The sequence below is a fragment of the Engystomops pustulosus genome, chromosome 10 (assembly GCF_040894005.1).
Source record: "Engystomops pustulosus chromosome 10, aEngPut4.maternal, whole genome shotgun sequence".
Taxonomy (NCBI): Eukaryota; Metazoa; Chordata; class Amphibia; order Anura; family Leptodactylidae; genus Engystomops; species Engystomops pustulosus.
Genome location: NC_092420.1, coordinates 9,572,968 through 9,600,184, shown reverse-complemented (window position 1 = coordinate 9,600,184; position 27,217 = coordinate 9,572,968). Strand labels below are relative to the sequence as shown.

Below are 27,217 nucleotides of genomic sequence, written 5' to 3'. Positions count from 1 at the left end.
CAGCGGCTCCGTGCAGTGAGTATGGGGTGTGATGATGGAGGGGCGATGGATCGGTCACTGGTTGCCCTGTACATGTGGGGTCAGGATGCACTTGCTTGTCTGTCCGGGTCGGACCCATTCACCCTTGGATCCGTATAAGGTAGTGGCTCTGCTATGGGGAACGGCCATTGTTGCTTCAGCCTGAGATGATTGAGCCCGACCATAGGAGGAGACGGAGACATAGAACCAAAAGAAGGAGGGGTGCAGTGTACAATATGTATATGTGCCGGGAAGGGGAACCACACTGGACCCTCCTATAAGTATTGTCTGGACCCCGTGAAGGGAAGAGGGTCATGACCAGCGCCAGGTTTAGACTTCAACACTAAAGGGGTTGTCCAGGCTTCTTAGTGTCTACAACCTCCATGTGATGGTGTAACATAGCAGGTATATAATCTATTCTGATCAGTTAGGGTGTTTTTTGCTCTGCTGAATGTCTCCCCTGAAGATATTTGTGGCTGGATGTCTCTGGATGTGTTTTGGGCTCCCCCTGGTGGTGGATGAAGGCTATGATAGTTTTGTTACTTTGTATTTCCCTACATTTGGAGGTATGGACTCGCTCCAGCCATACTCCATTTATATGTCCTGAGCTGTGGTGGCCTCTGCCCATAGGAGTTGTTATACTTTAGGGTTATATACACTCGGCTGTTGTCTGTAACCCTTGTATATAAATGTCTCCCACAGCCCCCCCTCACATGTACGGGGAGTGCTCTGCACCTATGTCTATCACCATTTTATAAGGCCTAACCTTAAGTATGAGGGGCGAATTCTCCTCAGAAGGTAAACCGTAGAAATTTGCTGCAGGGGGACTGATTTAAATGGTGCACACTTCCTGCCTACACATCACTTAGATACATTGGGTATCATCTCTATGACATCTGAGGTCAGATCCTGTGTTCTCAGTTCTCTGCTTGTATTTCTGGATGTGACCACCAGGTGGCGGCATCTGCTACACATTAGATGCCTGATCTATCCCCGGAGCAGGGTCAGGCTTTGTTCAAACCCAGGAGCAGCTGTCAGATTGGCTCTGATAGTAGATCACAGTAACAATCATAGACAGTAGTGTCTAGTATCTAACAGCAGGGTGGTCCATGGAGCTATGGTGCCCCCCTATGACACGGCTGGGGTGATGACTGGAGCCGTCACATACACTGCCCCCCGGGGTCCCCCCTCGCTGTGTTCCCAGGTGATGACATTCCGGACATTTCTGGCTACATTTGCTCAGCCCCTCGTCCTGCTGTGTGCACACATCTCCACTGCCCCGTGTTTACCCAACAGAAGCGCACAATGACGAGGTGATAAACCGCACAAACACCGGCCTCATCAGCACAATGTCCTCCCCAGAGGCCGGGGGTTTATGGTTTGTATGTACAGAGTTTATGGGAAAGTAATACAAGAAGCAACATCCATTATATCATCACCGTATTATCCCACAATGCACTGGGAGAGGTCAGGGCTGATCTCACATTACTAATATCATGGCCCATAGGGGGCAGTATTATAGTAGTTATATTCCTGTACATAGGGGGCAGTATTATAGTAGTTATATTCCTGTACATAGGGGGCAGTATTATAGTAGTTATATTCTTGTACATAGGGGGCAGTATTATAGTAGTTATATTCCTGTACATAGGGGGCAGTATTATAGTAGTTATATCCTTATACATAGGGGGCAGTATTATAGTAGTTATATTCTTGTACATAGGGGGCAGTATTATAGTAGTTATATTCTTGTACATAGGGGGCAGTATTATAGTAGTTATATTCTTGTACATAGGGGGCAGTATTATAGTAGTTATATTCTTGTACATAGGGGGCAGTATTATAGTAGTTATATTCCTGTACGTATGGGGCAGTATTATAGTAGTTATATTCCTGTACATAGGGGGCAGTATTATAGTAGTTATATTCTTGTACATAGGGGGCAGTATTATAGTAGTTATATTCTTGTACATAGGGGGCAGTATTATAGTAGTTATATTCCTGTACGTATGGGGCAGTATTATAGTAGTTATATTCCTGTACGTAGGGGGCAGTATTATAGTAGTTATATTCCTGTACATAGGGGGCAGTATTATAGTAGTTATATTCTTGTACATAGCGGGCAGTATTATAGTAGTCATATTCTTGTACATAGGAGGCAGTATTATAGTAGTTATATTCTTGTACATAGGGGGCAGTATTATAGTAGTTATATTCCTGTACGTATGGGGCAGTATTATAGTAGTTATATTCCTGTACATAGGGGGCAGTATTATAGTAGTTATATTCTTGTACATAGGGGGCAGTATTATAGTAGTTATATTCCTGTACGTAGGGGGCAGTATTATAGTAGTTATATTCCTGTACATAGGGGGCAGTATTATAGTAGTTATATTCCTGTACATAGGGGGCAGTATTATAGTAGTTATATTCCTATATACATACGGGGCAGTAGTATAGTAGTTATATTCCTGTACACAGGGGGCAGTATTATAGTAGTTATATTCTTGTACATAGGGGGCTGTATTATAGTAGTTATATTCCTGTACATAGGGGGCAGTATTATAGACGTTATTCTTGTACATAGGGGACAGTATTATAGTAGTTATATTCTTGTACATAGGAGGCAGTATTATAGTAGTTATATTCTTGTATACAGGGGGCAGTATTATAGTAGTTATGTTCTTGTACATAGGGGGAAGTATTATAGTAGTTATATTCCTGTACATAGGGGGCAGTATTATAGTAGTTATATTCCTGTACATAGGGGGCAGTATTATAGTAGTTATATTCCTGTACATAGGGGCAGTATTATAGTAGTTATATTCCTGTACATAGGGGGCAGTATTATAGCAGTTATATTCTTGTACATAGGGGGCAGTATTATAGTAGTTATATTCTTGTACATAGGGGGCAGTATTATAATAGTTATATTCCTGTACATAGGGGGCAGTATTATAGTAGTTATATTCTTGTACATAGGGGGCAGTATTATAGACGTTATTCTTGTACATAGGGGACAGTATTATAGTAGTTATATTCTTGTACACAGGGGCAGTATTATAGTAGTTATATTCCTGTACATAGGGGGCAGTATTATAGTAGTTATATTCCTGTACATAGGGGACAGTATTATAGTAGTTATATTCTTGTACATATGGAGCAGTATTATAGTAGTTATATTCTTGTACATAGGGGGCGGTATTATAGTAGTTATATTCTTGTACATAGGGGGCGGTATTATAGTAGTTATATTCTTGTACATAGGGGGCGGTATTATAGTAGTTATATTCCTGTACATAGGGGGCAGTATTATAGTAGTTATATTCCTGAACATAGGGGGCAGTATTATAGTAGTTATATTCTTGTACATAGGGGGCAGTATTATAGTAGTTATATTCCTGTACATAGGGAGCAGTATTATAGTAGTTATGTTCTTGTACATAGGGGGCAGTATTATAGTAGTTATATTCCTGTACATAGGGAGCAGTATTATAGTAGTTATGTTCTTGTACATAGGGGGCAGTATTATAGTAGTTATATTCCTGTACATAGGGGGCAGTATTATAGTAGTTATATTCTTGTACATAGGGGGCAGTATTATAGTAGTTATATTCTTGTATATAGGGGGCAATATTATAGTAGTTATATTCCTGTACATAGGGGGAAGTATTATAGTAGTTATATTCTTGTACATAGGGGGCTGTATTATAGTAGTTATATTCCTGTACATAGGGGGCAGTATTATAGACGTTATTCTTGTACATAGGGGACAGTATTATAGTAGTTATATTCTTGTACATAGGGGACAGTATTATAGTAGTTATATTCTTGTACATAGGGGGCAGTATTATAGTAGTTATATTCTTGTATACAGGGGGCAGTATTATAGTAGTTATATTCTTGTACATAGGGGGCAGTATTATAGTAGTTATATTCCTGTACATAGGGGGCAGTATTATAGTAGTTATATTCCTGTACATAGGGGGCAGTATTATAGTAGTTATATTCTTGTACATAGGGGGCAGTATTATAGTAGTTATATTCCTGTACATAGGGGGCAGTATTATAGTAGTTATATTCTTGTACATAGGGGGCAGTATTATAGTAGTTATATTCCTGTACATAGGGGGCAGTATTATAGTAGTTATATTCCTGTACATAGGGGACAATATAGAGGATCAGTTTCTATAAATACGGAGACATCTTGGTTATTATCTGATGGAGATGATTAGATATTAGCTTGTTCCTGTGTTGGTGGCAGCTCTTGGCATGTAGTGTCCGGTCTCTATTCCTCCATGGTGGGTGACCTGGGTGCTGGAGACTTCCTGCTGTTGCTCCTCTCGCTGACAATTAGTTTCCTCGCTCCATTATTACTGTCATCAGGAGAGAAGCCACAGAGTGCAGATAATTGGAGCCTCTTCCTAAAGTGAACCTGTCAGCACCTCGTGGACCTGCTCCGGGCTTATAACACATCAACAAGCAAGATGACACCTCCCCATAATGATGTATAACAACGCAGCGCCCCCTATAGAGACCCGCACAGGTGGGCTATTACAGACCTCACAGCAGCACAGAGGAATCTGGAGCCTGATTGTACAGAAGAGGCGGGAGGTGGGGACCATCCACAGGACACAAGTGCCCAGATATCAGTGCTACAGAATGGTGCCCACACATAGTGATCATACTTACAGGGGTTGTTGCTTTGCAAGTAATTTATATAGTTTGTTTAATGAAAAGTTTCCAATACACTTTGTGTATCAGTTCCTCACAGTCCTCTAGATCTCTGCTTGCTGTCGTTCTATAGAAAGCTTCATTGTTTACGTCCTGTGGTGCACAGCTTATTATAACACAGAGTAATTCAGAGCCGTGCACCTGTGTGACATCACATGACCGGGGATATAACGAGACGTGCACCTGTGTGACATGACATGACCAGGGATATAACGAGCCATTCACCTGTGTGACATCACATGACAGGGGATATTACAAACCGTGCACCTGTGTGTCATCACATGACCAGGGATCTAACGAGCCGTGCACCTGTGTGACATCACATGACCAGGGATGTAACGAGCCGCGCACCTGTGTGACATCACATGACCAGGGATATAACGAGCCGTGCACCTGTGTGACACCACATGACCAGGGATACAACGAGCCGTGCACCTGTGTGACATCACATGACCAGGGATATAATGAGCTGTGCACCTGTGTGACATCACATGACCAGGGATATAACGAGCCGTGCACCTGTGTGACATCACATGACCAGGGATATAACGAGCCGTGCACCTGTGTGACATCACATGACCAGGGATACAACGAGCCGTGCACCTGTGTGACATCACATGACCAGGGATGTAACGAGCCGCGCACCTGTGTGACATCACATGACCAGGGATATAACGAGCCGTGCACCTGTGTGACATCACATGACCAGGGATACAACGAGCCGTGCACCTGTGTGACATCACATGACAATTGGACCGGTGTTCATCCACAGGCAGTAAACAATGAAGCTTCCTATAGAATGACAGTAAGCAGAGATCTAGAGAACCATGTGGAATACATATATAAAGGAATATATACATAAAACTTTGATATTATTTGTGTAATGAAAAGTTATACAAGTGATTCTCCACTTTCAGAGAATAATTAAGATGTAGAGATATTTTAAGAGGATTTGGACATGTATTTAATTTGTAAATTTGAAAGTGGACAATCCCTTTAAGTGTCACCCTTATAACTTTACTCTGAACTAGTGAGAGCCACCATGTCGCCATCTTTGTGCCAGCAGCAGCACCTCTAAAATCAGGAGACTCGGACCAGCACCAATGAGGTAGCTGGAGTCCCTTCCTCTGCATGTACAGGGCCCGATCCTGCGCTGCAGTAGGACCCACCTCACCCGCCGGACCCTCAGGCTGTCATTTCAAGTTCAGAGGCCTCAACCCAATGCGTTAATTATTCCGTCCTTCAAAGTGTGGAGAGCCTGGGGCCCGGGGTGACGGGGGGCCCGGGCGCACGCAGCAGTTCAAAGCCCTCGCTCTCACCCTGGTTCAGGTGGCCATGACATGACCCGACCCGCTAAAGGAAGGAAACCGAGAGCAGTTTTTCGGGGAAATATCACAACCCCCAGCCCCCCCATCGTCTCTGCAGTTGGGGAATCTCCTTTGAAGTTGGCGATTATCTCCCATCCTATAATTAGACGCTTCTCGTCTGCGGTGATGGCTGCCAGGATTACTGCAAAATACTTAACCCTTCATCCGAAAATCTCGGCGCCCCTCCAGCCTGTGCCCTGTACAACAACAGTACAGGCCCCACAATGGGCAAGGTCCTTACCACGGCATGGCAGCGCTCATCTACCCGACACCAGATAGGGGGCGCCGCGCAGCAGGACACCCGCAGACTACGGGGCATCGGACCCAAAAATATCAGATATGACTCCAGATCACCAGAAATCTAGGAGAGTGATAGTGAATAGGCAGATAGTGATCTTCTATATCAGATTGGGGGGGGGGGGGGGCTAACACCCAGGACCCCCACAGCTTCTGAGCAGAGGAGGCAGTAGGAAGCAGACAGCGCCGCTCTCCGTGTAGTGGTCAAACTAAGTCACTGCCACTTAGTCACTGCTATTGAAATAAATAGGAGTGAATCTGTAGTAACCGGGTCTGACCACTACACAGCAAACAGCGCTATCTGCTTCCTGCTCCTCTATTTCTATATCAAACACATGGGGGTTCTGGTATCGGACCACCAATAATCTGACACTGCCCACCAATTATTTATGTCTATTATTAGCGGATATAGTTTTTAGTGCAGTTTTAACTTTCCAGCTGCACCATCTGCGTACACCCTAAGGGTAGGACCTGGTGTGATGGGTCTGGGCCACCAAAATACGACTCAGAATCCAAACAGACCCCAGAAATCCATCTTCAACTCCCATCATGATAAACCAGGGACATTACTCACAGCTCCGGGCACCGGGACTGTGGTATCTGCGTATATTTGTTATCCATGGCCTCAATCCTTCTAAAATTAAATAAATTAGCCTAAAGGACTCCTTGGGGTGTCACCAAAACCCCTCAGTGCTGCAGATTCACAGGCTGTTACACAGTGGGAGGAGGGGGAAGTGCTCCCGCACAATGTAAGATTATATCAGGCAGAATGATGGGAGGAAGTGCTGAGGGATCAGAAGGGGAGACAGTATAACAGCCTGTGAAGCTACAGCACGGAGGGGCTCTGGTAATGGGCCCAGAGCCCCTCAGGCTCATTAACATAAAGTATAAAAGTTGATTTTAGAAGGAAGGAGACCATTGATAACACATATAAGAAGATACCACAGTCCCGGAGCCTGGATCTATGAGTCCCTGGTTTATCAGGATGGATTGTGATGGTAGATTCCTTTAAATATAACAAAAAAAAAAACATAACTTTTTAGTTTAAAGTGACAGGAGCTTAAGGGCTCGGTCAGGGAAGTGCTGATGCGTTGCGTCTGGTATCCACTTTCTCCCTCGTTAGGAAGCTCGCAGTTCGTGGAGCGTCCTCCTCGCACAGTCCCCGCTTTGTGTCTGAGCATCCGGCCGCCCCCTCCAGGTATGAAACCAAATATTGTTATGAAGCTTTCAGGAGTCTGAGCCCCGTATCTGCAGATGATGTGACACCACCGCAGGGGGGGGGGGGGGGGGTTTACGTCTCGTCTATTTTTGGCATCAGACCAAACACCAGGAGAAGAAGACGACAGATACGGATCGCGTTCCGTTAAAGGTGCGCCTCCATTTTGATCACATTAGAGTCTCATCTGCCCCCAGCTGTGGGTAAGACCCGTCTCCTCCTCTATATTTAGGCAGAATTAGAGGAGGGGGGGCACTGATTTGATAAAGCCTCTGACTTTGAAGTCGGGAGATAAAGTTATAACCCTGGTATTACCCAACAGGCAGATGCCGGATTGTATTGCATCTTTATATAGTAGTTGGATCTGACACATGGAGGGGGGTCCCCGGCAGGAGACCCCCCCCACCCACCTAGTACGATGTCCAACAACACATCAGAGACAAAGCAAGAAGCTCCTGACCCCAATCAACGTCCAGTCCTATTATTGTGGAGCTCCAGGGCCCGGTAGCAGCTGCACCCGTTATACTAAACACCCCTAGATATCATATATGGCCCCCTGAGGTTAGGTAGAAAATCTAAAATTACACACTGCAAAACATACACTCACCGGCCACTTTATTAGGTCCACCATGCTAGTAACGGGTTGGACCCCCTTTTGCCTTCAGAACTGCCTCAATTCTTCGTGGCATAGATACAACAAGGTGCTGGAAGCTCCTCAGAGATTCTGGTCCATAGTGACATGATGGCATCACACAGTTGCCGCAGATTTGTCGGCTGCACATCCATGATGCGAATCTCCCGTTCCACCACATCCCAAAGATGCTCTATTGGATTGAGATCTGGTGACTGTGGAGGCCATTTGTGTCCAGTGACCTCATTGTCATGTTCAAGAAACCAGTCTGAGATGATTCCAGCTTTATGACATGGCGCATTATCCTGCTGAAAGTAGCCATCAGATGTTACAGGGTACATTGTGCTCATAAAGGGATGGACATGGGCAGCAACAATACTCAGGTAGGCTGTGGCGTTGTACCAAGGGGCCCAAAGACACCATGACACCACCACCACCAGCCTGACCCGCTGATACAAGGCAGGATGGATCCATGACACCACCAGCACCAGCCTGAGCCGCTGATACAAGGCAGGATGGATCCATGACACCACCACCACCAGCCTGACCCGCTGATACAAGGCAGGATGGATCCATGACACCACCACCACCAGCCTGACCCGCTGATACAAGGCAGGATGGATCCATGACACCACCACCACCAGCCTGAGCCGCTGATACAAGGCAGGATGGATCCATGACACCACCAGCACCAGCCTGAGCCGCTGATACAAGGCAGGATGGATCCATGACACCCCCACCACCAGCCTGAGCCGCTGATACAAGGCAGGATGGATCCATGACACCACCACCACCAGCCTGACCCGCTGATACAAGGCAGGATGGATCCATGACACCACCACCACCAGCCTGAGCCGCTGATACAAGGCAGGATGGATCCATGACACCACCACCACCAGCCTGACCCGCTGATACAAGGCAGGATGGATCCATGACACCACCACCACCAGCCTGAGCCGCTGATACAAGGCAGGATGGATCCATGACACCACCAGCACCAGCCTGAGCCGCTGATACAAGGCAGGATGGATCCATGCTTTCATGTTGTTGACGCCAAATTCTGACCCTACCATCTGAATGTCGCAGCAGAAATCGAGACTCATCAGACCAGACAACGTTTTTCCAATCTTCTACTGTCCAATTTCGCTGAGCTTGTGCAAATTGTAGCCTCAGTTTCCTGTTCTTAGCTGAAAGGAGTGGCACCCGGTGCGGTCTTCTGCTGCTGTAGCCCATCTGCCTCAAAGATCGACGTACTGTGCGTTCAGAGATGCTCTTCTGCCTACCTTGGTTGTAACGGGTGGCGATTTGAGTCACTGTTGCCTTTCTATCAGCTTGAACCAGTCTGCCCATTCTCCTCTGACCTCTGGCATCAACAAGGCATTTCCGCCCACAGAACTGCCGCTCACTGGATGTTTTTTCTTTTTCGGACCATTCTCTGTAAACCCTAGAGATGGTTGTGCGTGAAAATCCCAGTAGATCAGCAGTTTCTGAAATACTCAGACCAGCCCTTCTGGCACCAACAACCATGCCACGTTCAAAGGCCACAAATCACCTTGGCTGATTAGAAATTAAGTGTTAACGAGCAGTTGGACAGGTGTACCTAATAAAGTGGCCGGTGAGTGTAGATGGGGCCCCAGTCAATGACCACAGTTACCTAAATAGGAGCCAGGAAAAAGGTCATTATCAGTTGTTGGCCTCCTCCTCCTGATTTGTACAGCGCTATGGAATATGATGGTGCTATTTAAATAATATTATTTCTATAATGTATAATTATATTATTATTAAATAATATTCTATATTATTATTACCCTTTTTACCATTCAAACCCATCTATAATTTTGTGTACACAGCTCCCATGCACGTCTATGTGTATCCATGGGTACAAACTACATAGAACAAAGAGCACCTCTCTCTTTAGGACCTATCATGCAGCACCATTTCTGGCCATTATATGACTTGGAGGCTGCAGAGGGGAAAACTACTGCACACTGCAGAATACGTCTGTAATTCTTGGTTGTCTCGGAGCTACTAGCTGCTATAATGTCTCCCATACACTGCACACAGAAAGTGGAGGAGAATCTGCTCCATATCTTCCTCTCGCTCAGAAGCCTCAGCAGTATCATATAGAGCATTACAGAAAATAGATTATCCACTACAGATGTGAAATCGGCAGTAAAAGTGACACAGAAAACTTACAATTAGCTGCAGCAGCCTCTCTCTGTGATTGTATCTCTTCTCTCTCATTTAGAAGCATCAGCAGCATATATGACATTATAGAATAATACTGACTAGTAGAAACTTACTAATATCTCCAGTCTCTCAGTCTGTGTCCTCATCTCTCCTCTATCACTCAGAAGCATCAACACCATTTATAATATTATAGAGAAATACTGAGCTGTTCTGATGGGGATAGAGCACTTGGGGTGAGATAGAAACTTACTTCTATCTCCAGCAGCCTCCATCTGTGTCCTTATTCTTTCTCCTCTCTCACTCAGAAGCATCAGCTGCATATATGAAATTATACAGAAATACTGACCTGTACTGATGGGAATAAAGCACTTGGGGTGAGATAGAAACTTTCTAATATCTTCAGCAGCCTCTGTCTGTGTCCCCATCTATCTCTCCTCTAACACACACCAGCATCAGCAGCATATATGACATTATATAGAAATACTGACCCGTACTGATTGAAATAAAGCACTTGGGGAGAGATAGAAACTTACTAATATCTCCAGCAGCTTGCGTCTGTGTCCTCATCTCTGTTTCCTCTATCACTCAGAAGCAGCAGCAGCATTTATGATATTATAGAGAAATACTGTCCTGTACTGATAAGAATAAAGCACTGGGGGTAAGATAGATGCAGGCTGCTGGAGATATTAGTAAGTTTCCGTGTCCTCATCTCTCTCTCTTCTATAACTCACCAGCATCAGCAGCATATATCACATTATAGAGTAAATTACTGACCTGTACTGATTAAAATAAAGCATTTGGGTTGAGATAGAAACTTACTAATATCTTCAGCAGCCTCTGTCTGTGTCCTCATCTATCTCTCCTCTATCACTCAGAAGCATCAGGGGCAGATATGATATTATAGAGAGATACTGTCCTGTACTGATAAGAATAAAGCACTGGGGGTAAGATAGAAACTTACTAATATCTCCAGCAGCTTGCGTCTGTGTCCTCATCTCTCTTTCCTCTATCACTCAGAAGCATCAGCAGCATTTATGACATTATAGAGAAATACTGTCCTGTACTAATAAGAATAAAGCACTTGGGGTGAGATAGAAACTTACCATTAACCCCAGCAGCCTCCGTAATGGGTGTTTTTCCTCCCCTTCCTCTCACTCGGTCATCTATGTAGAGCTGTGAGCTGACAATCTGTCTTGGGGGACCAAGATATTATTTAGCAGAGAGTGAATGTCCATTAGTGAGGGAGGGAGAGGAGCCAGATATGTGGAGAAAGAAGCATTTTTCTCTATTATAAAGTTTCTTCTATTCATCTAAACAATTTATCATTATTAAAAATTAAGTGACCCCCTTAAAGGGCCCCATCCAGCTGCTATGTGTCCTAGCCTAGTAGCCAGACTTTTACCCCCTTATATCCTTGAGAAGTGAAACATTTACCATCGTTACTCACCTGGAAACTATTTCTTCGTGAGATATTTTTAATATAATACAAACATATAAAAAAGTTAAGTAGAAGGGTTTCCCAGAGCGGAGGGAGTGCAGTCACTTTTATAGAGTCGTTACTCGGCGTCCTTGTCTTTTATTTAAAGAGTCAGAATGCCGGACATTGTTCTCCCTACAGAATACACGAGCTCTTCTTAAAGGGAGTGGATAACTTGCAGATGAACGGAGGTGGCTCATTGACTTCTATGGTAGTAGAGGGTTGTGGGCATGCTCTGTGACCTCCGCAGGGGTCATTGTGGAAGGGGGGGGGCTATCTAAAGATGTGTTACCTTTCATTGTAATTCTGCCTACAGATACAATGGGGGTCATTTACTAAGGGTTTTTGAGACGGGTTAACCAAATTTTTTGCAGCGATTTTCCCTATATTGCCCCAAAATTTCGGCGCACGCGATCGGATTGTGGCGTATCGGCCCCGGCATGCACGTGTCGGAAATCGGGGGGCGTGGCCGTAAAAAAAAACCGGCGGATTCGGAAAAACCGCCGCATTTAAAAAAAAAATGCGCTTACCTGTACCCACGATGGCTCGGTGAACTTCAGTGCATTCCGATGCTCTTCAGTGCCGCAGCGACACCTGGTGGACGTCGGAGGAACTGCCTTAGTGAATCCTGGCCGGACCTGAATCCACCGCAGAGAACGCGCCGCTGGATCGCGAATGGACCGGGTAAGTAAATCTGCCCCAATCTCTACAGAACAGGAAGTGTAAGCCAAATATAAGGCTAAGGGGTCTGAGTGAAAAGGGAAGAATTACAGAATTTAGTTTGTAGATGATTGTTGAAGGTACCAGGTGTTGGACCAGGACTAATCCAATTTTGATGATCTATAAATATTTAAATGTGGGAAAACCCCTTTGTAATATAAAATTCTTGCTGTCTTTAGCCACCACTAGGGGGAGCGCATATTCTTGTTCAATGTATACAATAAGCTCCCCCTAGTGGTGACCGTGGGTCACCAGAATTTGATCATATAATGTAATTTTTTAACATGGATCTTTATCTCCAGAACCATCAATAATTTATTGATCTAATATCCGATATCCATAAAAATCATTTTATACAAGTCAAAGTCCTAAACCCATAAGATGGTGGAAATACAAAAAAACCCAAAAAGGTTGTACAACCAGTCTCTCCCGCACGCAGTGGATCATTGGGGTCATTCCTCCACGACTCTTAGAACCAGGAGACATTTGAGGTCCTTGTGAAGGACAAAAAAAAAAAAAAGTCTCAGGAGTTGAGAATTCTCGTTTTCATCTCGACTTTTTTAAAGGAATATTTCTGGTTGGTCCTCTTGTCTGTCAGGATGTACCATGTGCCCCAGTAGATGCCGTTGGTCACGCCGCTGTAGCGCCCCTTGTGATATTTGCCGTTCAGATTAGCGGCTAAACACGTGTCGAACCACCAGCCGGAGCCGTAGTAGGTGCCGCAGTTCCCGGACGGATAGTTGTCGTTGTCGCTGTCGTGGGTGGTGAAGTGTTTGTGGTCGTGGTTGTAGTTTCGGCTGTAGCTGAGGGCGTTCCCGGCGTTCCCCTGGTATTCCCGCGCCGTCAGCCGGTACTTATTCTGTTCGCTGGCTACTTTGAACTTCCTGTAGATGGCGTGGCGCTTGACCCCGTACCAGTCCTCCAGCTCGATCCGCAGGGTGTGTTGTCCCAGGCGGGTGAGACTGTGCAGGTGCTCGTTACCCAACCAGTGCTCCCCCTGCAGGCTGCCGAAACCTTGCCTATAGTCTTGCCACGTCCGGTTAAAGTCTACAGAGCCGTCCTGCCGCCTCTGGAAAACCGTCCATCCTCCGCCATCGGTGGTCATGTCACAGTAAGCCTGGAGGAGGTTTGGTGGAAATGTTACTAATTGTAACAATGGTAGAAACTTAATATCAGATTGGTGGGGGGGTCCTACACTACTTTAGCCCAAGAGACCCCATACTGATATGGGCATACATCATGGGTGGCATTCCCCAACCAGGGGCTCACAGGATGCTTATGGATCGGGGGCCCCATTAGGAATCTGCAGACATAAACCTGGACGTTCAATTACTTAAAGGGAACCTGTCAGCAGAAATCGACCTAATAAACCACTAGCAGTTTCTTGTCATGCAGATGGACACCTTCCGGATCACGTCTCTTTCATGGCCCAACGTGGTGGCATCATCCAGAAAGCGAGAATCAACTTTGAAGCAAGATGTAAATTGGTTGTATAAATTCAAGGAGGCGGAGAGTTTAGCACTGAAGTCAAGCTCTCCCCTCTTCAGAACGTCCCCTCTGCTGTGATTGGTGGTCTTGCATGCAGTCATATCTCTAAACGTCTCTTCAGAAGTCTGGTGCATGATGTCAATCACAGCAGAGGGGATGTTCTGAGGCGAGGAGAGCTTGACTTCCGTGCTCAACTCTCCGCCTCCCTCAGATCAGACCCATATTATACTAGGATAAGGTGTAACGCTAGCCATCGGGGGAAAGTCTGCACTATCCATACACATTGGAGGTCGCCCCTTCCCATAGTAGATGACAAGTTTGCAGGGCAATGCCTATGCACAGGGATCGGACATATCCCCCTAATCAATGGAGCAAGATGCACCCTATGCACCCTACTGCTACTATGTATTCCCTATAGGGGTAGCCGGGTGCTGTACTAGTCCAATCTATACCAATGACAGTAAATGGATCATCAGGGGTCAACCAGCTGCTCCATTCATTCAGAGGAGTGGGACCTCCGTTCTTGTGATCAATGGGGGTCTCAATGATCAAGCCCCACCCCATTGACAGGACAAACCCTTTTTTCTAATGGGTATGGACCATTTTAAAGAGATCTAGACAGAGAAACAATCAGGAATGGATCACCCCCTCATACCTCGAAAGGCGGCCTCGTTGCTATCGGCTGGATGGTGTAGATCCCGTTATCTCGGATTCCTTGTTTGTAGATATCGGCGCAGTCTCGGGGAAACAGTCTCTCTGGTTTCTCTGAAGATTCAACTACTGATCAGAAGTAAAAGTTCATGTTATAAAAGTGGCAAAAAAATCAGAATCCAAAATAGTTTCTGCCTCAAGCCACCACTAGGGGGAGCTCCATATACAGTGTATGCAGTGAGCTCCCTCTAGTGGCGGCTGCGGGTGGAAAATATTCTATTGTAGAGGATTCTGTAAAAAAAAATGGAGCTCAGATTCATAAAAAAGAATATTTTATACAAAAACATGGACTAACAAAATAAAAAAATGCTTTATAGACTATAATTATAAATTATTTGTATGAAATGTCTTTTTGCTATATTTTACACCTCTCTCTCTCTCTGTGGTGTAAGCACTCACCTGCCGAGCCCAGGTTCCCCACACTCTTCAGCATATGTGGCATTTCCTCCTTCGTCTCCAGGGTCCTGAGTCGTCGACTTTCTACAACAAAAACTTTTTGAGTGAAGGCAAAAATAAGAGACGCAATAAAAATGTGCGAAGGCAATAAGCATAAAACAACACAGAGATGTGTTATTAATCTCATCTTTTCAATGGAAAACTGCCCCTGGGGAGATGTGTAATCAGACCTTTGTGTAGGTTGTTAGTATGTTAGTAGCTGCAGGACTGTGAAAAGGAATCATATGAATGGGTTGTACTAGGGGTGTGTCCTCACAAAGCTATGGGTCACTTCACAGCTTCTCTGTAGGCTTCTGGTTGAATACTACAGCAGTTACTCAACTGCTACTAAGAACAACATACACAAAGGTGTGATTACACATTTCTCCAGAGACAATACATAACACTGACTGCACAGAGCACAGCAGTGTGAGGACGCATCCCCAGTGCACTTGGAGAAGTTACAATCCTGGAATATAAATCCATATTTGACAGTCCTGCTGCTACTAACAACATACACAAAAGGTCTGATTAAACATATCTAATTGGACAATAGATAACATGGATGAGGCTGCATTCACACGACCGCAAGCTTGCAGCCTTATATACGTCCCCCATAGACGGCAATGGGCACATGGAGCGATAGGACATGTCCGATCTTTCCTCGTGTTACGCCGGCATGCATCCGGCAATATGTTTGAGTCAAGCACCCGAACCCGGCCATCGGGTCTGCTCATCTTCTAAAACCTATATGTGGCTGCCGGATCTGACTACACTTGGTGTGTTTGTAGTCTGTAACCGTGGAGACACCTCGGTCTTCACAGGAGCGGTCAGCATATAGCAACAGGAAATTTGTAGTCAATCTTTTTCCCTGTTCCAAGACCCTGGCATATTTTGGATGGTGCCCAGCAACCCTCTGTTATTACCCCCAATTATTTCTTCTTTCTTCCACACGTTCCTGGAGATGACGGTGCAGGGGCCATATTGTACATGGATGTAATGGCTGGAGTCTTCTCTATACATCTGCCCTAATAATAGCGAGCTGGCAAGTGCACAGCGCTGTGGATTGTGTGTGTGAGCCGGGGATGCTCTGCTCTTTGTTTAGCGCTGGGAGCCGGGGACGGTCACATCAGAGACTGGTGTCAGAACTCGTCCAACTCTGGAGGACGTCAGCGCTCACAGCGGCTCAGCGGAGCATCAAAGATGGGAGCGCATTAAAGGAGCCGCGCAGTCATCATTCCCCATTGTTTATATTTTCCTCCTTCCACCTCAGCGACTCGCGGGTAATCCCAATTATTCTCTACGCCTCGGCTTTTTGTTTTCGTAGACAAATCAAAGAAGAGACCTACATCATAGATACAAGAGAGGAAGACACGCGGATACATAGATATACGGATATAACTGGATATAGAGAAGAGAAAAATAGTGAGGAACTGGAGGTCAGAACTTTTTGGTTTTTGCAATATTTTTGGTTGGACTGACCCTCATTTTGTTTATGTAGGGATACAGCAATATTCTAGCGGTGGTGAGGCTTTGGACTTTCTAGATATAAGAGATAGATAGATAGATAGATAGATAGATAGGATAGATAGATAGAAGAAAGTGGGCAGCACTCCAAATTCTGATGAAAGAAGTGTAAGTTCTTTATTCCATAATCAGCAACAAAACAGCTGTTTTGTTGCTGATTATGGAATAAAGAACTTACACTTCTTTCATTACAATTTGGAGTGCTGCCCACTTTCTTCAATATATTGCTGAGGGACCTACGCCCTGTCCCAGGACGCCTGCACCCACCCCATCCAATGGTCTGTGCTGCTTGGACTTTCCTTTTCTAGATAGATAGATAGATAGATAGATATGAGATAGATAGATAGATACTGTACATACAAGATAGATGGAATGAATCCCAGCTCTGTCTCTATATCCCGCTGTCACATAAGGATTACTGTTGGATTATATAATCCCGCTCTATAACTTCTTCTATATAACATCACCACCATAAAACAATCACCTGGCAGCAGGTTTACAGTCGCTCTATCCCCTCTGGTGTGACAACCTGCCCTGTAATTATCAGTAATTAAGGCTTCCGGGATGACAGACAATGTACCACTGTATACCTGCAGCTCTAAGCCATGTGTGGGGGCCCTCCATGTGTAAGGGGGTCTATGGCTCCCATAGCTTTCCATTGTTTTGGTCCCCTTTGATCTCCGGAACCACAAGCAGTCGCCCGGGTTTCTTCCTTAGGTAGAGGCAGGAGCCTGTGAAAGATCTGGAGTCTATAATGGTCACTACTAGTCACCCTCCGCTGCTGTCATGGGGCACAGTCCCACTGGATTGATAACCTGGAGCATTATGGGACGTGTAGTTCAGCAATAACGCCATTATATTCTACTCGCTCCCAACATTGAGCGCAGCCAATTACCAGCACTATACATACATAGAAGAGGCACAATGGACTCCGCGGCCTCCGAGGAGACAAAGCGAGCCGCTTCTGTGAGATCCTGGAAGAGTCATTAATTATACTGAAAAATCATTAGAGTAAAGACATGAAAGGCTTCCACCTCCAAACAAGGGCCAGGGTGGGCAGTCAGGACCCTCACACAGACTCCCAGTCATTCATGCACTTCCAGAGGAGGGGAAGGGGAATGGAATGACACAATGTTTCTAGTGATTGTTACATTGTACAGAGGAGAAGATAACATTGTATCAAGATCCTGCAGAAACATCAAGGTGGAGGAAAAGCTGGAGCACGGAGGACCTGGTGCCCGCGGGGGCCCTATATAAATGTCACGTTAGGTGGGGCTCCTATTAAAGCTTTAGCCTGGGAGCCCTGGGGCTTCAGGTTACACCTCTGATAATTTGTAGTCTGAAAGTCGCTCCCATCAGTAGGTTAGAAGGATAAACCATCGGTTACTGCTTCACTGATGTTTTACTGCATCCTAACCCATTGGGTTATTCTACGTCGTTGGGACCCCATTGAGGGAGCGGAAGGCCGGGTCTCAATCAGTGGGGTCCCAGTGGTCAGATTGTTTTGGACCCTTTGGATAGAGGATAACAGTAAATCAGAAGACTGGTGGTGGTCTGGTGAGAACCCCAATGATCAGCCTTGGTGTTAGTAGATTGATGGAGGTCAAGAATGTTGAACTCGTAGCCCCCATCTCCCTGATCAGATGAAGCCCCCCTGTGGATAGGTGATCTACATAAATCAGGTGGGAGACTCATCAGCAGCTCAGATCCCATCTCTCCACATCACTAGGATAATTGTCACTTTCTTGAATGTTTGATGACCTTTCTGTAGGACACAGTTGCTTGATTGATGCAGATCGGACATCTAGGACCCCTGCTTATCCACAGTGGATTATAGGTTGGACTTGATGGACCTATATCTTTATCCAGCTGTATCCACTATCTATATAACAAAGTGGCAGCAAGTGGGTCGGGGAACCAGGGACTGAGCCAGATTCCTCCGTATCTACCACTTATAACCAGGAACACATTTATGTCTTATTCCCAATTTTTCCTTCACCTCTGGTTCACCTCGGAGATGATAAATGTGGGTGAAGGTATCACGGCAGATGTGCAGGACCATGTATGAGTGCACTGAACAAGCTCGGGTAACACCAGGGTTCATCCATCTTACACATCCAACACCAACTCCAGATTTATGGGCCAACAGGTTCCCCTAGTGGGATAAAGCTTTCATACCATAGAGGAAGAACGGTGAAGGATTCTTCTATCTATTGGTAACGTCTTTGTGCAGGAAATATTATTAGAATCTATAAATCCTCTGTATGAGAATCTGGCGTCTGTAGAGGGGAGCGCAGCCACGCAGGGCAAAACGGAGATAATTATAGGATAATCCATAGACGTCCCAATGGAGGAATGATGAAATGACTGTAACGGGAGGGATGGAATCTCTAGCCATTCCCCTATGTATACGCTGTCAGAATATAACCAATTCTGGAAAGAGATAAATGAGAAGATTGTGAGGCCATTATAGACTGAAATCCCAGCTCAGGACCTTCATCTATGAGACAGTGAAGAGAAAGTCCTTGTACCTGGAGGACCTACCACTTGTATACAGGGAAAGGAATCACTAGCTGATCCCAACAGCCAGACCTAACAAAAGATGGACAACCCCTTTATTAAACTATAATATGTAGGTGGACGTCCAGCATCTTCTGGGGACAGGCTGTTTCTCTATTCAATCCCTACTACAGGTTTCATGCAAGTGGACGAGCCCAAAATTTAGGAATCCTAATAATGCAAAGGGTATTAATGAATTTGACTAGGGGCTACTTTTAAGGGTGCTGTCTTAGTAGTGCCCTAGTATTCACCCTTTAACCCAAGTATGGAGGTCTGGACTGCACTGTGGGGAACCACCAGGTGGCTACCTCTTCTCCATTGCTTGATAGCTGGCCCAGACAGTACCAATGGGATCTGGTTACTGGAAAATCCAAGGTCAAGACCGGCAGAGTTTGTTTAATATGATATACAACTGATGGCCACCTTTGTTCTGTGGAGGAAGGTAGGTGTCTTGTACAGGTCACATGTGCAAGAGATTGACATGGAGCAGACTACATATCTTACTGGTTTTAGGACAGGGCTAGGGCACAGGAAAGACATTGGAAAGAGAGAGGGCACCATGATAGGTCCTAGGACCAGAAACGTAATGCACAATGGACAGAGTTTTTGGGCCATTGCTTATCTGGTCCTGGATATTCCTCAGGCAGGATGAAACCTATGGGGCTGCTGATCCATCGCTCTGGAACTTAGCTGAACTGTTGCCCAAACAATTGCCTCAATGACGCAGAACTTTCCATCCCCGACTTCCTCTTTTGGCCTCGCTCACTTTCTAAACTCTTAGACATTAAATCCTACCATTCAAAGGGGGGTTCACAACTCAAAGTTCACAGCGGCTGATGTCATAGAAACTCCTAAGACACTCAGAGGGGAATCGAGGTAACTGCCGCTCCCAACAATACAACGATTCAGCGCGACCCAAGATGGAGACCATCATACAGGAAGGGGTTAAGTCATTACAGTTCATTGCTAATGTAGAGGAAGGGTGACAGACAGGGGGGGGGGGGTCGGATTTCCTCGAAAATGACCTAAATATACTGTACAGGGAATCAACGGTCTCTGTGTATAAGACTTATTACCATCAGCTGCAGAAAGTTCATTGATCCGGAACCGAGAACTAGAAGAGGTTTCATCTAATAGTCCGGGAAAGTGTCCGCGGAGTGTCCAGGATTATCGGAGGATAAGTTCCAGGACACAATAATATGTAATAAGTGTGATGAAAGGATCGCTATGGACAGGTACAAGGTGTCTCTTCTAGAATAGTAGAAGTCCAAGCAAAGTGAGATGTCTGAGGGCACGGGTATGTCTCACCATGTGTGGACCTCATCCTCAGGTCTGGAAAGTTGATGGTGCCTTGATTAGGAAATGACAGCTGAGTAGAGGTGACCCCAGAATTATATACTCACCCTGCAATTCTCTGTCTCTTTGGTACTTCGTTAGGGTTCTTCACACCTTACTTAAGAGATCAATGGATCTAACACAAGATTTATCTTTTACATCTCTATCATCTCCATAACCAAACAGGTCAACAAGTGCCCAAAAATCCCCCAGGACTCACCTAGTGCAGAGAGTTTTTGCACAGACTCATTGCAGGGCAGCTCACAGCCAGACAGGATCCCCAGGAGCAGCACCACCAGGGAGTTGAGTCGATCTTCTATCTTGCTGAGGTTCATCTTGCTTTCCTCCTGGATCTTATTGAATAAGGAGGTCATAGACTGGAGATTGGACTCCAACAAGGTCAACCTCTCGCCTACAGTCTTGGGCTTTGGGTTTTGAGGCTTGGCGTTGCCTTCGGGTCCGGATTGTTTTAGGGTTTGTTTGAACTCTTGGTTCCCTTCTTGGTGGACCTCCTTCAGTTCTTCTGGAGTCGGCTGCTCGTCTGGGAGAAGGAAATGCAGCCTGCAGCCGTGAGGTCCATCGCAGTCTCCCGGAGGCATGGCTACGAGATGCTCAATGCATGCCGGGTCATCTCGCCTGTCGCTGCAGTCAGGATTGTCCGCTGCCTCCATATCCGCCAGCAGTAATAGGACTACAATCCATAGCATCTTCTGGGATGATACAATCCTCATTGCCTCTGCTCCAGGACTTTTTCCTAGTCCCTCAGCCGGTATCTTGCATGCACAGACTGGAAAAAAAATAACCTGTGCAAACTCTCTTCACTTTTTACAGGTTGGGCAATGTCCCTCTGTACACAACCCTTCACAGACCGGGAAATCCTCTGAAAGAGCTTCAAAGCAAATGAAGATAGTGTGTGTGTGAGGCATGTACCAGAGAGGAGGGGGCTGGGGGCTCGGGGGGCAGCCGCCTGCAGGAGGGGAGAGGAGGGACTGCAAAAGTCTCAAATAAAGAACACTTCAAACTAAGATTAGCATCTTGCAGCCCATTGAAGAGCGTCTTGGTTGTGTCTAGGTGAAAGGCCTCTGTCTGATTATTATTATTGTGTGTGCTTTATGCCTGCGAAGACTTGACTGGGAAGGGTGGATTCCCAAGAGAAGGGAATATCCCAGGTATACCGCCTTCCGATACCGCGGATTATACTGGATAATGGAGCCATGGAGGATGCAATACAATGAGATACTGAACATGATTGTATATATGTGTGTATACAGAAAACTGGATCACATTGCCAGCAGCAACTAGTGGTACCACAGCAGTCCCGATTCTGTTGTAAGGCTGCTTAGGGGTCCATCTGCTGGGACCACCAGTGGTCCACTATGAAGGATGGCTCCTCACCATGCACTTCCATAGGACTGGCAGATCTATAGTAGCCACACATGTGCACCTCCACTCCAATCACACCAGGCCCCTTATCGTTGCCAGAATTGCATCCCTAGAACTCAGAAGCTTATAGCCTGTACCAGAGGTGTAACTTATGGGCCCTAATGCAGTTTCTGTTCCTCTAATATATATTTATAGTACTGGTCTCTTTACATGATACAGAGATGACCTATGGGACCCCTAAGGCTCTTGGGTCCTTTTGCAACTGTATCCTCTACACCACCTAAAGTTATACCCCTGCCCTATGTAGTGGATTAGGGGAGCTAAACCAGGACTGGACCTTCTTTATTCTCAAGATACATGTTTCACGGAACTCAGAGCCCAATATTTTGGGTAATTTTTGGTTAGCAAGGTCCCAGCAGTCAGACCCCAGTGCTGCTACTCATTAATTCTCATGGTCATTGGGGGTCACAGTCAGGCACCAGTGCTATAATCCCTCTTGTTCTATGGGCCATTGGGGGTCACAGTAGTCGGACCCCAGTACTATAACCCCTTATGTATTTAGGGTCATTGGGGGTCCCAGTTGTCAGACGCCAGTAATTTTACCTCTCATGTGTTACGGGTCATTTGGGGTTCCATTAGTCAGACCCTGTGATATAACCCATCTAGTGCTCAGCCATGTATTCATATGTTGGATCCATAGATTAGTAATACAGAGATGCACATGAAATACCATCAAGCTGACAATCGTGGTGACCCACCATCAGGACAACTCTGAGTCAGGAAACCCATGGATATGTACAGGACACTTAATCCTTCCCTAATTCCACAAGGACAACGTTCAATGATGCCACAACCCTCCCATCAGTCTTGACTGTATAAGATCTTAATATCAGTAATATCTCTGCCTTTGCCTTATACTATATCACTAGCATGATGTTAATCCATCTACAAGGAGGGCGACTGTCTACTACTGTCTATCCATAGTCATGGGCGATTCTCCGCTTGGATAATCCCTACTTGTCCGTTAACCCTCCATTCTGGAATCCTTTGTGATTGGCAATAATTAGGGAAGAAACCTGGCAGTAAGTATTCAATTCCCCTGCAGCGCCACCAAAGGTCAAGTGAAGAATTACACAGTGTCCATTCAATGCAATGGGTGGTCTACAGTGATTTTCAACCTGTGTGCCGCGACACAAGGTTGAGTGTGCCGCGGGGGAAAGTTCCCCGAACTAAACTGCCCCGGTGTCGAGCTGCCGCCCGCCCCCGCTCCCATACTTACCTCCAAGCCCCGCGTCGGCGATCCGCCCATCTTCTGTAGCTCCTGTACCGCGCGGCCCATGTCACGTGACTGACGCGACCTGACGTCAGGTCGCGTAAGTCACGTGACCAGAGGCGCGCGGTGCAGGAGCTACAGAAGGTGAGCGGATCACCATTAGGAGTGAAGGTACGTGGAAGAAGACATCAAGGGTAAGTATATAGGGTTATTATTTGTATAGGGGAGGAAGCTAGGGTCTTTTTTTATTAGTAAAGGTAGGCTGGGGCTTTTTAATTAGTAAAGGGGGGCCTCTAGGGCCTTTTAATTAGTAAAGGGGGGCCGCTAGGGCCTTTTAACTAGTAAAGAGAGGCCGCTAGGGGCTCTTAATTTGTAAAGGGAGGCCGCTAGGGGCTCTTAATTAGTAAATGGAGGCCGCTGGGGCTTTTTAATTAGTAAAGGGAGGCCTCTAGGGCCTTTTAATTAGTAAAGGGGGCCTCTAGGGCCTTTTAATTAGTAAAGGGGGGCCTCTAGGGCCTTTTAACTAGTAAAGGGGGGCCGCTAGGGCCTTTTAACTAGTAAAGAGAGGCCGCTAGGGGCTCTTAATTTGTAAAGGGAGGCCGCTAGGGGCTCTTAATTAGTAAATGGAGGCCGCTGGGGCCTTTTTATTAGTAAAGGGAGGCCGCTAGGGGCTTTTTATTAGTAAAGGGAGGCCGCTGGGGCCTTTTTATTAGTAAAGGGAGGCAGCTAGGGGCTTTTTATTAGTAAAGGGAGGCCGCCAGGGGCTTTTTATTAGTAAAGGGAGGCAGCTAGGGGCTCTTAATTAGTAAATGGAGGCCGCTGGGGCCTTTTTATTAGTAAAGAGAGGCAGCTAGGGGCTTTTTATTAGTAAAGGGAGGCAGCTAGGGGCTTTTTATTAGTAAAGGGAGGCAGCTAGGGCCTTTTTATTAGTAAAGGGAGGCAGCTAGGGGCTTTTTATTAGTAAAGGGAGGCCTTTTATGACTGTTTTAGTGTCATTTTGTGCTATTTTGGTTGGTGGTGTGCCCCAGGATTTTCTAAGTATAAAAAGTGTGCCGCGGCTCAAAAAAGGTTGAAAATCACTGGTCTATATAATACAGATCAGGACACGTCCTCCAAGAGGCCGTGTAAATCAGTTACGGTCTATTACAGGACAACACTTTTAACAGTTACACAATGATCATACATTATGATCACACACTCTTCATATATTAATTTACCTGCATGACAGTACAAATATAGATCATACCATATACATAATTTAAGTGCATGAGTGCATAGCAGCTGCAATATCATCTCCAGCCACTAGGTGATCACTTCTAGTAGTAATCTAGTAAAATACAAATATTGTATAAAATAGAATTTTAATGGTTTGTTTGAATCAATATAAACTGGTGGGATCCTTTAAGCCTCCCTTAATTGTCAAGTCTCTGTGGAGAGCTACCAGGAAGGAACTAAAGTATTTCACATGGTGCCTACTAGTGACAGAGAGGAGGCAGAAGAAATAATGCACATAGGATCACAGGATCTGACTATACACAATGGGGCTCATTTACTAAGGGTCCCGCTGATCATTTTCGTTGGACTGTGCACCTTTTTCGGGGATTGCAAGGCTTGGACAAGTATTTAACAGGTGTCTGCGCTGGTATTGTGTCACACGCACCCTGTTTTTGGCGCAGCTGCACTGCTTCCATGCGGCACAAATTGAGGGGCGGCCGTCGGACAATGCGACTGATTTGTTCTGAGCACGGGATTTAACATTTAAATTGTGTCACAAGACAATGGACTTACATGCACCAGGAAGAAGAAGGTGAACTCCGGGGACCTGAGCGGGGAAGCGACACATGCAGGATATCGGGAGCAGGATCTTAGGGAATCGCGGCGGAGCTGAACTCCAGCTGCTGGGTTAGTAAATGTGCCCCAATGTTTGTAGTCTGTTTCTATAGGGACGCATACATGTGAATAGGAAATGTATACAACAGTTGTAGAATACAATGCAAGATTATTTTATTATTAATAATACAAGGTTTATTCTTTCAAAAGTCAAATCCAACCTTTCCATTTCCACTCACTAAAAACTCTCTCCTCTACAATCTATTCTTTCAGACCAAACGCTTCACAGATGCCTCCAATCTGTGCCGGTCCATGCACTGGTTGCCCAGTCTATCGCCCGATGTTCTCCAATCTGCCAGCAATCTTCAATTAGATCTTTAATCCAAACCTCGACTATTCACGCCTCCAAGACTTCTCCCAAACTGCACCAAGTCTCTGGAGTATACTGCTTTGGACTATCAGACTAAGATTATATATACACGAGAACATATGGGGGACGTATATATAGCCAACGTATATATACGGCCGATAGATGTCCCCCATACATCGCAATGGACTCTCAGTGTCCAAAGGGAGCACCGTACCACTCCGAACCCCGTAGAAAGATAGGATATGTCCTATCTTTCTCCGGAATACACAGCTGTGCGCCACATATTCCTATGTAGGGGGGCGTGTGCTGCCGGGCTACGGTACGGGGGGAAACGTCAGTGTGAATGTAGCCTAGGCTGCATTCCCACGGCTATATATACGGGTAGAATACGTTACCATTCATTGGTCGTATTTGTCACTGTAGCGTAACATATGTGAGCCACATAAAAATATAGAGAATGTCCTATTTTCTCACGCTCTGCAGCCATATGCCACATTGAAGTCTATGGGAATGTATAAAATACGGGTGTCATACATTGTAGCCACCTTATGCTGCCATATATACGGAGTTATACAGAGTTATACGGATAAGGTGCAATACGTGTGCATAAGGCTGAAACACGTCGCTTATATACGGGCTCATACGGCACCGAAATACAGAACTCATCTCTTCCCATCACATTCACTAACTTCATGTAAAATCAGCTGTCTTTTCCCTAACCAGCCCTATGTACTCCTCCTGTCTATGTAAACCTACAAGCACTAGACCATACAGGATACTGCAACCCTATACACATTGGACTGAAATTACTACTGGAAATCTGAAAGAATAAATTGACATCTGGGCGTTACCATTCCATTTGTTAAAAAGGAATTAAGTTTCAACAGTGACTGGATAGCATAGGAGTGTACACAGACACTCTAAATAGTGAAAAAATTTTAGGAGGAATTACAAAGGGACAATACAATCCACAATTATGAGAAGATGCTTCAAATATATTATATTATGGAGAATACTAATGTAGGAGAGGTTGGGGCTCTTCTTTAGCCCAAATATCAGCCAAGAGGTTATGAAACAATTTCTGCTCACCACATCAGTCCATATAGGAGGAGTCGCGGATCCATGCACCTGTCAGCACTCTCTTATGTCCCCACTAAACATGAAACAAATAAATTAAGGAGAGGAGATGATGGAGAGAACGGGAGGAAAGATGTGTCAGTTCTGAGGAAGTTCCCGTCAGATGAAAGGCGAGGTTCACACGATGACTGAATGAAGGAGAAGCACGTGCGCTTCAAAGACTTGTCCCGATCCAGCAACGACTCTCTTCCGAAAATCTGCACTGAAGGACAAAGCTATCTGCCGGACTTTGAACTATTCAAAAGGGGCAGGGGCTGCGATTTATGTCTTCCGACATATCTGTGCAACCCTTCAGCCAAGATGTCACTTCAGAAATAAAGGACAATCTCAAAGGGCTCCGATAGTCGCAGTTATCGGTAGCACTTAAAGGGGAAGGCCACCATAATCTCCTGACATGTCACAAAGGAGGTTATCAGCGAGCTCAGGCGTCCACTGCTGAGCCGTGTCAGAAGACGACTTCCCCTTTAAGTCCGTTTGATATAGAATACATAAGAGAAAGTCCATCTGCTTTCAACGCTT

General features: G+C 45.6%; 1 protein-coding gene across 2 annotated transcripts; it reads right to left on the bottom strand.

Annotated features, from left to right (window-relative positions):
• Positions 1-12,903: 12,903 nt before the first annotated feature.
• Positions 12,904-21,602, bottom strand: LOC140103804 (fibroleukin-like). Of its 2 annotated transcripts, none has more exons than XM_072127050.1 (4): positions 20,926-21,602; positions 15,249-15,329; positions 14,794-14,915; positions 12,904-13,767 (listed from the first exon to the last, which is right to left on the bottom strand). In XM_072127050.1, the coding sequence occupies exons 1-4, from the start codon at positions 21,434-21,436 to the stop codon at positions 13,174-13,176; spliced, it is 1,308 nt and encodes a 435-aa protein (XP_071983151.1). In that variant the 5' UTR covers positions 21,437-21,602; the 3' UTR covers positions 12,904-13,173. The 2 variants fall into 2 exon arrangements, with proteins under 2 accessions (XP_071983151.1, XP_071983150.1); XM_072127049.1 differs by having other exon boundaries at positions 12,905-13,767; positions 14,794-14,918; positions 20,926-21,601.
• Between the last annotated feature and the right edge of the window lie 5,615 nt (positions 21,603-27,217).